Genomic DNA, 16078 nt, shown 5'->3' on the forward strand with positions numbered 1-16078 from the left:
TGCTTTCCTGGCCAGACTTGTACCCAATTGAGCATCTGTGGGACCACTTCAATCGTCTTGTTCGCTCTATGGATCCCCCACGCCCTCCCGCAAATGTGGGATGCACTGCAGTCAGCATGGCTCCAGATACCTGAGACAACCTACAAGCACCTTATTGAGTCACTCCCAGCCCGTCTAGCTGCTACCCGTGCTGCACACGGTGAATACTCTGGATATTAACTGGTGGTCATAATAATGTGACTCGACCGTGTAGTATAAATTAAATATATATGCACATACCATTTAGCCCCTTTCTGCCGCAGCCACTTTTGGACTAAATGACAGTACCATTTTTTAAATCTGACGTGTCACTTTATGTGCTGGTAACTTTGGAATGCTTTCCCCAATCTAATCGATTCTAAGATTCTCGTGACACATTTGGACTTTGTTAGGGGTAAACTTTAGTTGATTAAATGAATTCCTTATTTGTGAAAGACACTAAAATGTTGAGAATATTTGAAAAAAATGTGCATTTTTCTAAATTGAAATGTAATTCTGCTTGTAAGACAATTATACCGCACAAAAAAGTTACTAATTAACATTTCCCACATGTCTATTTTATGTTGGCATTGTTGTTTAAACGTCCTTTTATTTTTCTAGGACGTTATAAGGCTTATAAGTTTAGCAGCAATTTCTCCCATTTTCAAGTATATTTCAAAAGCCTATTATATTAGGGACCGGTTCAGTCCTGAAGTGACTTTGAGAGGACTATATATTAGAAACCCCCATAAATCACCTGCACCCCTCAAAGTATTCGTGACAACATCATTTGGAAAGTTTCTTAATCCTTTAGGCGTTTCACAGGAATTAAAGCAAAGTAGAAAGGAAATGTACAAATTCACTTTTTTTTTTTTTTTATATACATTTTTTTGCAGAAATTACAATTTTAGTCCGTTGTTTTCTGGAACACTGAAGGTTTTACAAGATAAACGCAACTCAATACTTATTGCCCTGATTCTGCAGTTTTTAGAAATCCCACATGTGGCCCTAGTGTGCTGTTGACTGAAACACATGCCTCAGGAGCAATGGAGCACCTAGTGGATTGTAGGGCCCTCCTTTTTTTTTTTAGATTATATTTTAGGCAACATGTCAGGTCAGAAGAGGTCTTGTGCCAAAACAAAGGAAACACCCCAAAAAAGACCCCATTTTGGAAACTACACCCATTAAGGAATTAATTTAGAGGTGTAGTGAGCATTTTAACCTCAGTTGTTTCATAGATTTTATTAGAATTGGGCAGAAGATTATTTTTTTTTTTTCCCAATAAGATGTAGCTTTAGCAAAATTTTTCATTTCCCCAACAAATAAGGGAGAAAAATCACCCCAACAAGTGTAAAGGAACTTCTGCAGAGTACGGAAATACTCCATATGTGGTCATAAACTGCTGTTCGGGCACAAGGCAGGGCTCCGAAGGGAAGGTGTGTAATTTGACTTTTGGAGTGCAGATTTTGCTGGAATCATTCTCCGGTGACTCATTTGAAGAGCCCCTACAGTACCAGAACTGTGAAAACCCCTAGCAAATGTCCACATTTTGGAAACCACACCCCTCAAGACATTTTTCATGTGGTAAAGTAAGCATTTTGACCTAAAAAATTTTTTAAAGCAAATGCTTTAGCCCCAAATTTATCATTTTCACAAGAAGTTAAAGGAGAAAAAGGACCCACAGTTTAAGCAATTTCTCCTGAATTCGGCAATACCCCATATGTGGTTGTAAACTGCTGTTTGGGCACACGGCAGGGCACAGAAGGGAAGAAGTGCTATTTGGCTTTTGGAGGACAGATTTTTCTGAAACTGTTTTCAGTTGCCATGATGCATTTGCGGAGCCCCTAAAGTACCAGTAGAATGTAAACCCCCCAAAAGTGACCCCATTTTTTAAATGACACCCCTCAAAGAATTCATCTAGAGGTATTGTTTCCACTTTTGACCCCACAAGTGTTTAATGGAATTTATTCGATTTGGGCCATGAAAACAACAAAAAAAAGTTTTTCCAATAATTTGTTGCTTTAGGCCAAAATTTAGGATTTTAGTTAGGGGTAATAGAAGAAAAATCACCCCACAATTTGTTACACAATTTCTCCCGAGTACAGCAATAACCCATTTGTGGTCATAAACTGCTGTTTGAGCACATGGTAGTGCTCAGAATGTAAAGAGCACCATGCAAAATTTGAGGTCTATTATGGTGGTATTTACTGCCCCGTGTCATGAAAACCGAGGCTCCAGAGCCTCCAGAGCTCAAAATATTAGAATCCCCAGAAAAGTGACCCCATTTTAGAAACTAAACCCCTCAAATAATTAATCTAGTGATTATATAGTGAGAGATTTTAGATTGTAAAGTAACACCCTTCAAGGTATTTTATCTAGGGGTATAGTAAGAATTTTTAATTTGTGCAGTAACTGAGGAGGACAACCTGGAAAACCTGCAATGGAGAAAGAGTAAATGGCCAGTCCCACTACCAACCTACCCACCATTCCAGAAAATCCAGCCCTAAAAAATATAAATCGCAGAATCCTTTCCTTAGTGAAGAAAAACCCCTTCACAACATTTACCCAAGAGAAGAACACTCTCCTGGAAGTAGGTGTATCAGTATCTAAGTCTACCATAAAGAGAAGACTTCATGAGAGCAAATACAGAGGGTTCACCACAAGGTGCAAACCATTAATCAGATTAAAAAATAGAAAGACCAGATTAGACTTTGCCAAACAACATCTAAAGAAGCCAGCCCAGTTCTGGAACAGCATTCTCTGGAAAGATGAAACTATGATCAACCTGTACCAGAATGATGGGAGGAAGAAAGTATGGAGAAGGCTTGGAACGGCTCATGATGCAAAGCACACTACATCCTCTGTAAAACATGATGGAGGCAGTGTGATAGCATGGGCATGCAGGGCTGCCAACGGCACTGGGTCACTAGTGTTTATTGATGATGTCTGACTGAAGACAGAAGCAACAAGATGAATTCTGAAGTGTTCCGGGATATACTTTCTGCTCGGATTCAACCAAATGCAGCAAGGTTGATTGGACGTCGCTTCACAGTACAGATGGACAATTACCCAAAACATACTGCAAATGCAACCCAGGAGTTTTTAAAGGCAAAGAAGTGGAATATTCTGCAATGGCCAAGTCAATCACCAGATCTCAACCCGATCGAGCTGCGTTTTTAATTTCCTTAAGACAAAATTTAAGGCAAAAAGACCCACAAACAAGCAACAACTGAGGACAGCTGCAGTAAAGGCAAAGCATCACAAAGAAGGAAACCCAGCGTTTGGTGATGTCCATGGGTTCCAGACTTCAGGCAGTCATTGTCTGCAAAGGGTTCTCTACAATGTATTTAAAAAAAAACAAACACATTTTTTTATGGTAATGTTAATTTGTCCAATTACTTTTGAGCCCCTGAAATGAGGAGACTGTGTAGAAAAATGGTTGCAATTCCTAAACGTTTCACAGGATATTTTTGTTCAACCCCTTGAATTAAACCTGAAAGTCTACACTTCAATTGCATCTCAGTTGTTTCATTTCAAATCCAATGTGGTGGCATGCAGAGCCCAAATCATGCAGATTGTGTCACTGTCCAAATAATTCTGGACCGAACTGTATATATTTAATTTATACCATATTTTATGTTTTGCAACCCTGCCTGTAGAGCAGCAGTTTAGATCACATATCCTCTTATTTGTAAAGAGAGTGAAAATGTAACTTTTGTTTATTCTATCACAGCCCTGTGGTCACTGGAAGGCTGCGTTCACATCATGGTTTTTGCCCTAAATTTGAAGTATTTGCAGAGAAAAGCTCCCAACGTATCTGTTAACCCCTTAGTGACCACCAATACGTCTTTTTTCACGGCGGTCACTAAGGGGCCTTAGGCTAGGCCGCTGCCTCTTCACGGTGGCCCAGTCTAAATCCTGCAATGGTGTCCCGTGCAGGCTGGAGCGGGTGCTCAGCTGTCTGATGACAGCTGGGCTCCTGCTCCAACGGCCGCGATTGAAGTTTACTTAGTTTGCGGCCATTTAACCCGTTAAATGCCGCAGTCAATAGCGACTGCAGCATTTAACTTGTTTACAGACGGATGGAGCTCCCTCTCTCACCCATCGGTGGCCCTAAAATGCAATTGCGGGCCTCCGAAGATAGATTCACAGTTCTCAAAAAGTTAATCTAAAAATGATATGTACGCCAAAATGGTGCCATTAAAATGTACAACTGAGGCCCCATGCACACGAACGTTAAAACGCCCGTAATTATGGGCCCATAGACCTCTATTGGCCACGGGTACCTCCCCGTATGCTTACGGGAAGGTGCCCGTGCTGTTGAAAAATATAGAACATGTCCTATTTCAGGCCGTAATAACGGCACGGGCAGGCCCATAGAAGTCTGTGGGGCTCCCGTAATTACGGGTGGATACGTGTGTGTGCACCCGTAATTACGGGAGCTTTGCTAGGCGATGTCAAAGGATAGTCACTGTCCAGGGTGCTGAAAGAGTTAAACGATCGTCAGTAACCCTTTCAGCACCCGGGACAGTGACTACCGATCACAATATAGCTCAACCTGTAAAAAAAAGACGTTCATACTTACCCAGAACTCCCTGCTTCTTCCTCCTGGGATGACGTTACAGCCCATGTGACCGCTGCAGCCAATCACAGGTCAGTCGCAGGTTGCAGCAGTCACAGTCATCCAGGGAGGTCGGGCTGGATGTCGAAATAGGGACGCGTCACCAAGACAACGGCCGGGTAAGTATGAATTTCTTTTAGGGTATGTGCACACGCTAGCTGTCATTTACGTGTGAAAAGACAGACTGTTTTCAAGAGAAAACAGCTGCCTCGTTTCACACCTAAATGCTCCTCGCATTTTGCGAGCCGTCTGAGACGCTCGTAAATCTTGAGCTGTGCTTCATTGAGTTCAATGAAGAACAGCTCAAATTATGTGGCAAAGAAGTGCCCTGCACTTCTTTGCCGAGGCAGTCCATTTACGCGTCGTCGTTTGACAGCTGTCAAACGACGAAGCGTAAATTACAGGTCGTCTGCACAATACGTCGGCAAACCCATTCAAATGAATGGGCAGATGTTTGCCGACGTATTGTAGCCCTATTTTCAGGCGTAAAACGAGGCATTTTACGCCTGAAAATAGGTCGTGTGAACCCAGCCTAACTGCGGAAAGGGCTGTCCCTTCTCTATCCTGCACTGATAGAGAGAAGGGCTGCCGATTAGTGCAGTGCAATTTTGCAGCGAAAACGTGCCCGTAAATACGGGTGGAATACTGGTGACACCGGACCCGTATTTACGGGCATCGGTCCGTAAATACTGGTGCAATACAGGTCGAATACGTGTGACCAAGGACCCGTATTTATGGGAGGAAAAAAATACGTTCGTGTGCATGAGGCCTAATTCTGCAAGAAAGTCCCCATACAGCTGTGTCAACAGAAAAATAGATAAAAGTTATAGCTCTTTGAATGCGACTATAGAAATTCGAAAAAAGTAGCTTGGTCATTAGGGCCTAAAATAGGCTGGTCACTAAGGGGTTAAATGTAGACTGATGGATGCCAAACGGGCATTCTTCAACCACAAGCTATAATGGTAACTGTTAAACGGACTTTCATGACCCTTTTCATGACTTATCCATTAAACATACTGTAGACTATGGTAGATTCCACTATTAGGTATTCATTTAACGAATCCATCGCCCATAGGCTATAAAAGCATCCCCATAAGGCCTTCACACACACTATTTTAGTGACGTTTTAAACTGCATCAAAATACCGTTCGGTTATTAAAGTAAAACATGCGTTTTTAGTGATTTATTTATTTATTTTTTTCCATTTGGTCTAATATTTTACATGCTTTTTTCCCCCAGAGTTTTTAAAATCCTATAGAGAAGCCCATAGGAAAAACGCCTGAAAAAAAGCCATATCCAGAGCATGCCGCGTTTGAAATAAAACGCCACTGACCACATAATTGCCTTAAAAACTCCACAAACTAAAACGCAGTTGTATGTAGTGCATTTGATATTTTACTTTAATATAATATCCTGCTGCTGCCCTTAAAACTGGAAAAAAAAAAATGCCACGCAAAACGTGTGTGTGTGTGTGTGTGTGTGTGTGTGTGTGTGTGTGTGTGTGTGTGTGTGCTAGTGTTACGGAAACCGTAGCATGCTATTCTGCTTCTGTAACTGCCATTCACTACTATGGGCGTTACGGAAACCGCATAGCTCAGCAAGTTACGCTGTTTCCGTAACTCATCCATGAATTGCAGTGTATTGTACCAGCGATCTAATGATCGCTGGTTCAAGTCCTCTAGGGGAACTAATAAAATGTGTAAAAAAAAAAAGTTTATGTTTTAGGAGCGTAAAAATTTTTTTACAACTTAAAACAAAATCTTTTTCCCCAAGCACAACGTAAAAATAAAAGAATAATAAAAAAAATTGGTATCGCTGCGTACGTAAAAGCCAGAACTATTACAATATAGCATTATTTGACTCGCACAGTGAACGGCGTAAAAAAAATTATTTAAAACCCCGAAATCGTTGTATTTTGGTCACCATAGCGCTAAAAAGAATTAAATAAAAAGTGATAAAAAAAATCGTATGTACCGAGAAAATGGTGCTAATAAAAATTACAGCTCGTCCCGCAAAAACTAAGCCCTCACACCGCTCAAATGATGGAAAAATATAAGTTATGGCTCTCAGAATGTGGTGAAACTGAACAAATAATTTTTTTAACCAATAGTTTTTTCTTTGTAAAATATGAATTTTTTTCCTATTTTATGTAGTCTAAAACCTGGGTGTGTCTTATAGTCCAAAAATACGGTATATGTTTTTTTAAATTTTTAACAACGGTAGCCTATGGGTGAAGTATCCCACTGTATGTCAGTCTTCCATCGGAGGTAGATGTTGGGAGTCCACCCAATACACACAGACTATGTAAGCTCAAAATGTGGTGTGCGCAGAGTTTACATTTTAACCCCTTAATGACCAGCCTGTTTTAGACCTTAATGACCAGGCTATTTTTTATGTTTTTCAATCGTCGCATTCCAAGAGCTATAACTCTTCTATTTTTGCGTCTAAATAGCTGTATAAGGTCTTGTTTTTTGCGGGACAAGTTGTATTTTTTAATAGCACCATTTTGAGGGACATATTATTTATTGGTTAACTTTTATTGGGGGGGGGGGGAATAGAAAAAATTCTGACATTTCGCCACTCTTTTTTTTGCATCCTAAATCTACACCGTTCACCGTGTGGTATAAATAACACAATACGTTTATTCAGCGGGTTGTTACGATTGCAACGATACCAAATTTGTATAGTTTTTGTATGTTTTACTACTTATACACAGTAAAAACGCTTTTTTTTCAAAATTATTTGTTTTTGCGTCTCCATATTTGAAGAGCCGTAACGTTTTTATTTTTTCGCCGATGCAGTTGTATGAGGGCTTTTTTTTTTGCAGGACGACTTTTTCACTAGTCCCACTAGGGGACTTTAATATGCGATTCTGTGATTGCTATTATAATACACTGCAATACTTCTGTGTTGCAGTGTATTATGCCTGTCCGTTTAAAACGGACAGGCATCTGCTAGGTCATGCCTGCGGCATGATCTAGCAGGCATTCATTACTGGCAGACCTGGGGGCCTTTATTAGGCCCCCGTCTGCCATTAGAGACACTGACACTCGGCGATCGTATCGCCGGGTGTCGGTGGGAGAGAGAGGGAGCTCCCTCCCTCTCTCCAAAACCACTCAGATGCTGTGTTCGCTATTGCGCACCGCATCTGAGGGGTTAAACGGGTGAGATCGATACTAATATCGATCTCACCCGGCAGAGCAGGGATGCCCCCAGCCCTCAGCTGCCTCTAGCAGCTGAGAGCAGGGAGATTTGACAGCTCCCTGCTCTGTTTACTTATTCCGATGCCGCAACGTAAAAAGTCAATAGCATCGGAATAAGGCCCGTTAGTGACCGACGTAAAAACACGATTGGCCGGTCACTAACGGGTTAATAAGGGCTTTCTGTTTACTTTTGTGATATAAATATGGGACCCTAGTACAGCATAATATGGAACTGGGATTAGTGACAGATGCCATTCTTTCTCTTCAAATGAAATGCTGGCAGAATTGCTTTATTATATCTCTCCTGAATTTTCATTTATGTCAGAGGCTTCTGATTTTTGCTTTGTTTTCTGTTCCCATACAACAGCACATTTTGGAATCTTAGATGAGTTACATAGAGCTACGTTTTTATATCGCATGACTGACACCTGGTTGCATTTCCGATAGCAACCAACAGATTTTTGTATAGAAAAAAACATAAAATTACCTTTAATTTTTACATATATTGCAAGGAACATCTGAAAGAATTTAGTGCAACAAATTTAAGTGAAATAGTTTTCCATTTTCTGGTAAAGAATACATTTGTCTACTTTTTAGGTAACTAAATGACCATGGAATCTGGAGCAGAGACGCAGCAGAGTGGTGATGCGGCTGTGACGGAGGCAGAAGTCCAACATATGACTATTCAAACCCAACCACAGATTGCAACATTAGCACAGGTATAGCGCTATTAGAAATTGTGGAAGCTTTTTTTTTTATCTTTGATAACGATAAACGTTATAATTCATTTTCTCTTTAATAAAGTAGATTTGCCAATAAGTTCTATGTATATGTTTAACAGTTATATGTAATGTCATATGCTTTGCCATAATATATATTTTTGCAATCTTGTTAGGTTTCCATGGCGGCTGCACACGCAACATCATCTACTCCAACTGTTACGTTAGTCCAACTTCCAAATGGACAGACAGTACAGGTACACGGGGTTATCCAGGCTGCACAACCATCTGTTATACAGTCTCCACAAATGCAGACAGTGCAAGTGAGTCAATTCTTTTCACATTTTGTTTGTCATTGGTTAGCACATTTTGCAAATCAATTATTATAAATACAAACCCGCATTATTGCAGTACAAATTAAAATATAACCCCATTTTCTTCGTATGTGTTCCTAAATAAATAGAAAAAAACACTGAAACATTTTCTTTTGTTTTAACCCGTTAGTGACCACCTATTAGTGTTTTTACGGCGGCCACTAACGGGCTTTTATTCTGATGCAATAGCCTTTTTACGGCGCTGCATCGGAATAAATAAATAGAGCAGGGAGCCGTTAAATCTCCCTGTTCTCATCTACCAGTGGTAGCTGATGGCAGGGAGCACACCTGCTCTAACTGGCGAGATCGATATCCGTATCCATCTTGCTAGTTTAAACCCTCAGATGCGGCGCTCAATAGCGAGCGCCGCATCTGAGTGGTTTTGGAAAGGGAGGGAGCACTGGCACCCTACTTAATAAATGCCCCCAGGTCTGCCACTAGTCATGCCAGAGGCATGGCCTAGCAGATGCCGATCCATTTTACACGTACAGACACTAATTCACTGCAATACAAAACTTTTGCACTGTAATTATAAAAGCGAAAGTATAGCATAGTGAAGTCCCCTTGTGGGACTAGTAAAAAAAAAAAAAAAGTTTAATAAAGTTAATTTTAAAAAAAAACTAAAAAAAAAAACACTTTTTCCCCTTACAAAATGCTTTATTATTAAAAAAAAAATAGCTACACATTTGGTATCGCCGCATCCGTAACGACCCCAACTATAAAGTTATTACATCATTTAACCCGCACGGTGAATGCAGTAAAAAATAAAATAAAAAGCAATGCAAAAATTGTTTTTTTCCAGTGAATCATGCCTATAAAATTTTTTTATAGAATGTGATCAGTCGCATCTACTCCAAAATTGTACCAATATAAACTACAAGTCGTCTTGCAAAAAAAAAAAGGCATTGTACAGCTGCATCGGCAGAAAAATAAAGTTATGACTCTTGAAATATGGAGACACAAAAAATCTAGATAAATTTGGTATTGTTGCAATCGTAACAACCCGCTGAATAAAGTTATTGTGTTATTTATACCACACGGTAAACTGCACGGTTGCTGTTTTATTTTCTATCCCCCCCCTCAAGAAAAAGTTAATAAAAGTTAATCAATTAATTCTATGTACCCCAAAATGGTGCTATTAAAAAATTGTCAAACAAAACAGGACCTTATACAGCTACGTCGGCGCAAAAATAAAGTTATAGCTCTTTGAATGAGACGATGGAAAAAAACTTAAATAATAGCTTGGTCATTAAGGGGTTCAACTTTGATATTGATGTCCTATTCTTGGAATAGGTCATCAACATCATATCGACGTGGCTCTTATTCCCAGCACCCGCTTGATCAGCTGATTGAAGGGGCCACAGCACTCTGGCCTCTTTGTTTGCTATGCACTGCTCTACATGTTTGGTAGTGACTGTGTCTGGTACTGCATCTTTTTGAAGATAAGTCCTATTCAAGCGAATAGGACTTAACTGTAGTACCAGGCACAGCCACTACCAAATGTACGGAGCTGTGCATGGTAAACAATCAGCAGAAAGGGATCTGCTACTTGGCATATAGCTTTGAATCACCAGCTGTTCAGTGGGTGCATCCTCTTTTAGAAACTGTATTTTATAACATCTTAAGTTGACATTTCTGTAAAGAAATATAATAATGCAGCTTAATATTTTTTGTATGAACGTTATAGTACAGTGAAATTTCTGTAATCTCCTTGTCATTTTATGTGGCATTTCACAATATTAGAAGCAGTAGACTGCGCAGGGAGAATAATTTAAGACATTTCTCTGATACATGTTTCACATCATGACTTTATTATATAATTGCATACATCCGCCATTGGTTCTCACTTTAAAAAAACAAACAAACTAAAACTTATGGCCCGTGATTGCTCTTTTAATAAAAAGTTGTAAAAATGTATATTAACGAATACCCAAATGTGATTTGAACAGGGCCTCGTTACCATAGACATTTGTGTCTTGTCATCTTTATTTTGTTAGATTTCCACAATTGCAGAAAGCGAAGATTCCCAAGAATCAGTAGACAGTGTTACGGACTCTCAGAAGCGCAGAGAAATTTTGTCAAGACGGCCATCGTACAGGTATAGTTGGTTACTCTATCGTGGTTTTTGAGAGAACTTCCATAATTTAACCCCTTAACGACATGTCACATACTGGTATGCGGCAGCCGTTAAGGGCAAGTATGGAGCGGGCTCACGGGCTGAGCTCGCTCCATACACAGCAGGTGACTGCTGTGTTTCACAGCCGACACCTCACTGCAGCGGGCGGAATCAAAGATGGCTTTGATTCCACCTGTTTAACACCTTAAATGCTCCGGCAGGGATTCAAACGAGACACTCAGAATCACGATATACTGTAATACATTAGTATTGCAGTATATCATGCAAACGAGCCATGCTTCAAGTCCCCTAAGGGGACTAATTTTAAAAAAAAAGTAAAAAAACGTTAAATAAAGATTTTTATAATGTTCCAAAAAAAAAAAAAAAAAGGTCAAAAAAGAAACCCTTTTGACATTTTTCCCCTAAAGCAATGTTAAAAAAAATAAACGTTAACATAACTCGTATCGCCGCATCCGTAAAAGTCCGAACTATCACATTATAGCGTTATTTAACCCGCTCAGTGAACGACGTAAAAATATATATATTTATTTTTTGGTCACCTTCACTCCAAAAAAAAAGTAATAAAAAGTGATCAAAAAGTCACATGTACCCCAAAATAGGATCAGTGAAAACTACAGCTCAAATTTAAGCCCTCACATCACTAAGGCCTCATGCACACGACCGTAAAAACACCTGTTATTGCGGGTCGTAATTACGACCCGCAATAACGGGCACATAGACTTCTGTTAGCCACGGCTACCTTCCCGTTTTCTCACGGGAAGGTGCCCGTGCCGTTAAAAAAATAGAACATGTTCTATTTTTTTATTTTACGGGCCATGCTGCTATACTTTATAATGGGAGCACGGCTCGGAAAAGCGGCCGGCTGCCCGTGCCCGGCCATGCTCGTAATTACAAGTCGTAATTACGAGCACGGTCGTGTGCATGAGGCCTTAATTGATGGAAAAATAAAAATGTTATGGCTCTCAGAATATCACGACGCCATACATTGTTGTTTTTTTTTTTAGCAAATCGTTTTATTTTTTTTAAAAGTGGTAAAACATGGAGGGGCGGAGCTTGCCGCTGACTGGAATGGCGGTGTAGTGAAATCTCTCCTGCTTCACTCGTAGCATAACTGCGGCTCACAGCGATATCCGACCTTGTATTGCGGTACAACTTACCTTGGAGGCTCCCTGATTAGGCTGACCTAAATGTGGAACATGACCAGGAGAAAACAGTCAAAATCGGAGCCGAAAAAGCTTCCGGACTACTTTCCCGCCTCGGGCCGTTCACAAGATGGCGCCGGATCCCTGACTGAGCTGGAAGCGCGGCAGCCTTACACACAACCATCGGCTGTCACAGGTCAGTTCACAGATGGCGACACACAGGGCAGGATGGAAGAGGTGTCTGGCCCTGGAAAACGGGGGGCGACTAGATCGGTCTCCTCCTCACCTAACAGTAAGGGCCCGGCGGTTAAAAAAGCACTATTTCCCCAAAGTCTCCCATCTCCTGGAACACATCTCTCTGACCCTGTCCTGTCTGGGATGTCAGAAATACCTGACGATGCTCCCCTGACCACAGCCATTATGAAAGGGCTTATGCATACACTGCAGAATTCAATTTCTGGGGTACTAGATAAAGTACTGGCGCAAATTCATACATCTATGGATGATCTCGGGTTCCGCACGGACCATATAGAACGAAGTCTGGGAGATCACGCCAGGGCTCATAATGATCTTATAGATGCTCATGCTGAGCTCACAGAAGAAGTAAAGTGGCTAAAAGATAAACTGATGGACCAGGAGGACAGGTCTAGGCGAAATAATCTCAAGATTCGAGGGATTCCAGAAGAAATTTCACCATCCGAACTACCCAACTTTCTACAAGTTATGTTCAAGGCTCTGGTTCCAATGTTTACTTCACTGGACTTAACTTTGGACAGAACACACAGGATTCCTAAATCCCGGGCCGCTCCGGAAAATGCTCCCAGAGATGTTCTATCAAGGGTGCACTTTTACCAAGCCAAAGACCGCATCCTGCAGGAATCCAGAAAACTGGGGAAACTTCCACCCCCCTATGCTCATATCTCAATTTATCCGGATCTGTCTGCTTCTACCTTGATGCTCCGAAAGCAATTTCAAGCGATTACTTTGGCTCTCAGGGAGCAGAATTTGAAATATAAGTGGGGTTTCCCGGTCAAATTATTGGTCTCCAGGAATGGCTCCACACATGTTATCCCTACACCTTCAGATGGGATCGCTCTACTCCGCCAGTGGAACATTCCTGTCCAACCTACAGGATCTGCTCCGACCAGCAAACCACCGAGACGACTTCATCCGGAATGGGAATCGGTACAGGGACAAGCCACCACCTGATCTTCATGCTGATTGTATGGTCATGTATTAATGCTACTTGTTGCTAATATTTCTTTCCTCTCTTCCCCATGGAGGTCTGTACGGCGCAGAGTAGGCGCCATGCTTTCTACATTTCTGTTTTTCTGTTAATATTCTTGTATTTGGTAACACTGTATTGTCCACTTCATGGTTCACAAGATCCTAATTGTCAGTTCAGTTTTAGTGCTAAATGCGCAGCCAGGCCTAGTATGTTTTTTTACACTACCTCATGCCGTTTATTATTTCCTCCCTAAATGTCAAGGGGCTAAATAGCCCTTTTAAAAGACGACAGATGTGGAAGGAGGCTCTGGCCCTTCGTAGTGATGTTCTTTTCGCTCAGGAAACTAATTTCTCCTCCCTTAATCCTCCGAAATGTACACATTTTAAATTTCCCCACATTTTTCAGGCATCTAATTCCAGCAAAGCAAAGGGTGTATTGATCGCTATAAAAGATTCGGTTGCATTTCAGGTACATGATGTTTTGTTAGACCCTCAGGGTAGATTTTTAATACTTGTCTGTGACATAAATAATATCACTTTCACATTAGTTAACATATATCTTCCTAACTCACATCAGCTTAAAGGGAATGTGTTGCCAGAAAAACATGTTTTTTTTTTCAAAATTAAACATTTAGTGTGTGGGTGATTAAACATTGTTCAAATTTTTTTCACGAGTCAGGAAATAGTCAGGAAATATTATAAATTAATTCTAATTTATAATACTACCCATTTTTGGTCACTAGATGGAGCTATTCCCAAAATTGCAGCATTGCAACATTGGGTTAAAAGCCCTCGCTCTAGTGAGCTCTCAGCATCCCCCCCTCCTTTATCCTGGCTAGTGCCGGGATAAACGAGGGGTTTGAACGGTGTAACCTCCTACACTGTGTGTCGCCATTTTTTGAGCTAACACACAGTGTAGTAGGTTTACATACAGTAGTAAACACACACAAACACGAACATACATTGAAATCTCTTACCTGCTCCTGCCGCCGCGGCTCCCTCCGGCCCGTCCGCTCCGTTTGCTGCCGCTGGTCCAAGTGCACAAATCCGGAAGCCGCGACCGGAAGTAGTAATATTACTGTCCGGCCGCGACTTCCGGTCCACAGGAAAATGGCGCCGGACGGCGCCAATTTCGAATTGGACTGTGTGGGAGCGGCGCATGCGCAGTTCCCACACAGACGCCGTACACTGAAGTCAATGGGACGGGAGCCGTTCGCAGTCCCTATGGGACTGTGGCTGCCGTATTCCATGTCTGTATGTGTCGTTAATCGACACAGACAGAAATGGAACAAAAAATGGCAGCCCCCATAGGGAAGAAAAAGTGTAAAAATAAGAAAAAGTAAAACACAAACACACAAATAAATATAAACGTTTTTAATAAAGCACTAACATCTTGAACATATGAAAAAATTTTTGGGTGATGACACTGTTCCTTTAAGGCCTTTCACAAAATACTCAGAAAGGTTCACAAAATGGCAAAGGGTATGTTGATCATAGGGGGGGATTTCAATGAAGTTATGCACCCATCAATTGACTCCTCTAATGTCCATAGACCACACTCCAATCTACATCATACGATACATGTGGAAGAGTTATATGATGTATGGCGCTGTCAACATGGTAATGAACGGGATTTTACGTATTTCTCTGCACCACATAAAGTATACTCTCGAATAGATATGTTTCTGGCGAGCAAAATCAGCCTCCGATGTATCTCGTCATCCACTATTGGAGACATATCGTGGTCAGACCATGCCCCTGTTTCTATAGAGATTTTAGATCAAGTACCATCGCCTCCTTTCTCTTCCTGGAGATTAACTGATGTAGTTCTAGATCACCCGCTTACTAAAGATATGATGGACACCCACGTCCAAACATATTTTGAAGTTAATGTCCCTTCTTCAGACAATTGCTTTTCTCTGTGGAATGCCCATAAGGCATATATGCGGGGGATGGGGATTCAGGCCGCCTCCAGATTAAAAAAACATAGGGAGAAAACCACCAATGATATTCTCACCCAACTGCACAATTTGGAATCCCTTAATAAAACTAAGGTAACTTCAGACACATCGCAAAAGATTAAAGTCCTTCGAGACCAACTTCAAGTTGTGCTTATGTCCTGTCATATGGCCCTGTTTAAAAAACTACAATTTGGTTTTTACCTTCATGGTAATAGACCAGGGGCACTTCTAGCCAAAATGATAAAAAAAAGAAGCGCTAAGCAGAGAACGGCATTTCTCATAGACAAAAATGGTAATAAGGTTACCCATCCTCAAGAAATCAGTGAACAATTTCGAAGTTTCTACCACAATTTATATAATCTCAGAGAAGATAACGCTACCTATCAGCCATCAGTATCGGATATAAATAACTTCCTAGGCGGTCTGAATCTTCCCTCCCTGTCAGAAGAAGATAGTTCTAATTTACAATCCCCCTTTACGGTATCTGAAGTTTCTCAAGCTATTAAAGGTTTAAAACTAGGGAAAGCCCCAGGCCCAGATGGGTTTACCAATCAATACTACAAAAGATATGTCACGATACTAGCCCCTAATTTGGTTAATGTGTTCAATGGAGCTGCCACTGTGGGATCTTTTCCAAAGGAGATGCTCTCTGCAACCGTAGTCACTTTACCGAAGC

At 41.0% G+C, this 16078-nt stretch overlaps 1 protein-coding gene across 2 annotated transcripts in view; it reads left to right on the top strand.

The window, feature by feature from the left end:
- CREB1 (cAMP responsive element binding protein 1) overlaps positions 1 to 16078 on the top strand; it is a 101895-nt gene that overhangs the window by 35390 nt on the left and 50427 nt on the right. For both annotated transcript variants that reach the window (XM_075829878.1, XM_075829879.1), the window contains 3 exons: positions 8440 to 8561; positions 8738 to 8884; positions 10933 to 11033. In XM_075829878.1, coding sequence (XP_075685993.1) covers positions 8448 to 8561; positions 8738 to 8884; positions 10933 to 11033 — 362 coding nt within the window. In that variant the 5' untranslated portion in view covers positions 8440 to 8447. The remainder of the gene's footprint in view (positions 1 to 8439; positions 8562 to 8737; positions 8885 to 10932; positions 11034 to 16078) is intronic.

This window comes from Rhinoderma darwinii, chromosome 6 (genome assembly GCF_050947455.1).
Source record: "Rhinoderma darwinii isolate aRhiDar2 chromosome 6, aRhiDar2.hap1, whole genome shotgun sequence".
In the NCBI taxonomy this organism is placed as follows: domain Eukaryota; kingdom Metazoa; phylum Chordata; class Amphibia; order Anura; family Rhinodermatidae; genus Rhinoderma; species Rhinoderma darwinii.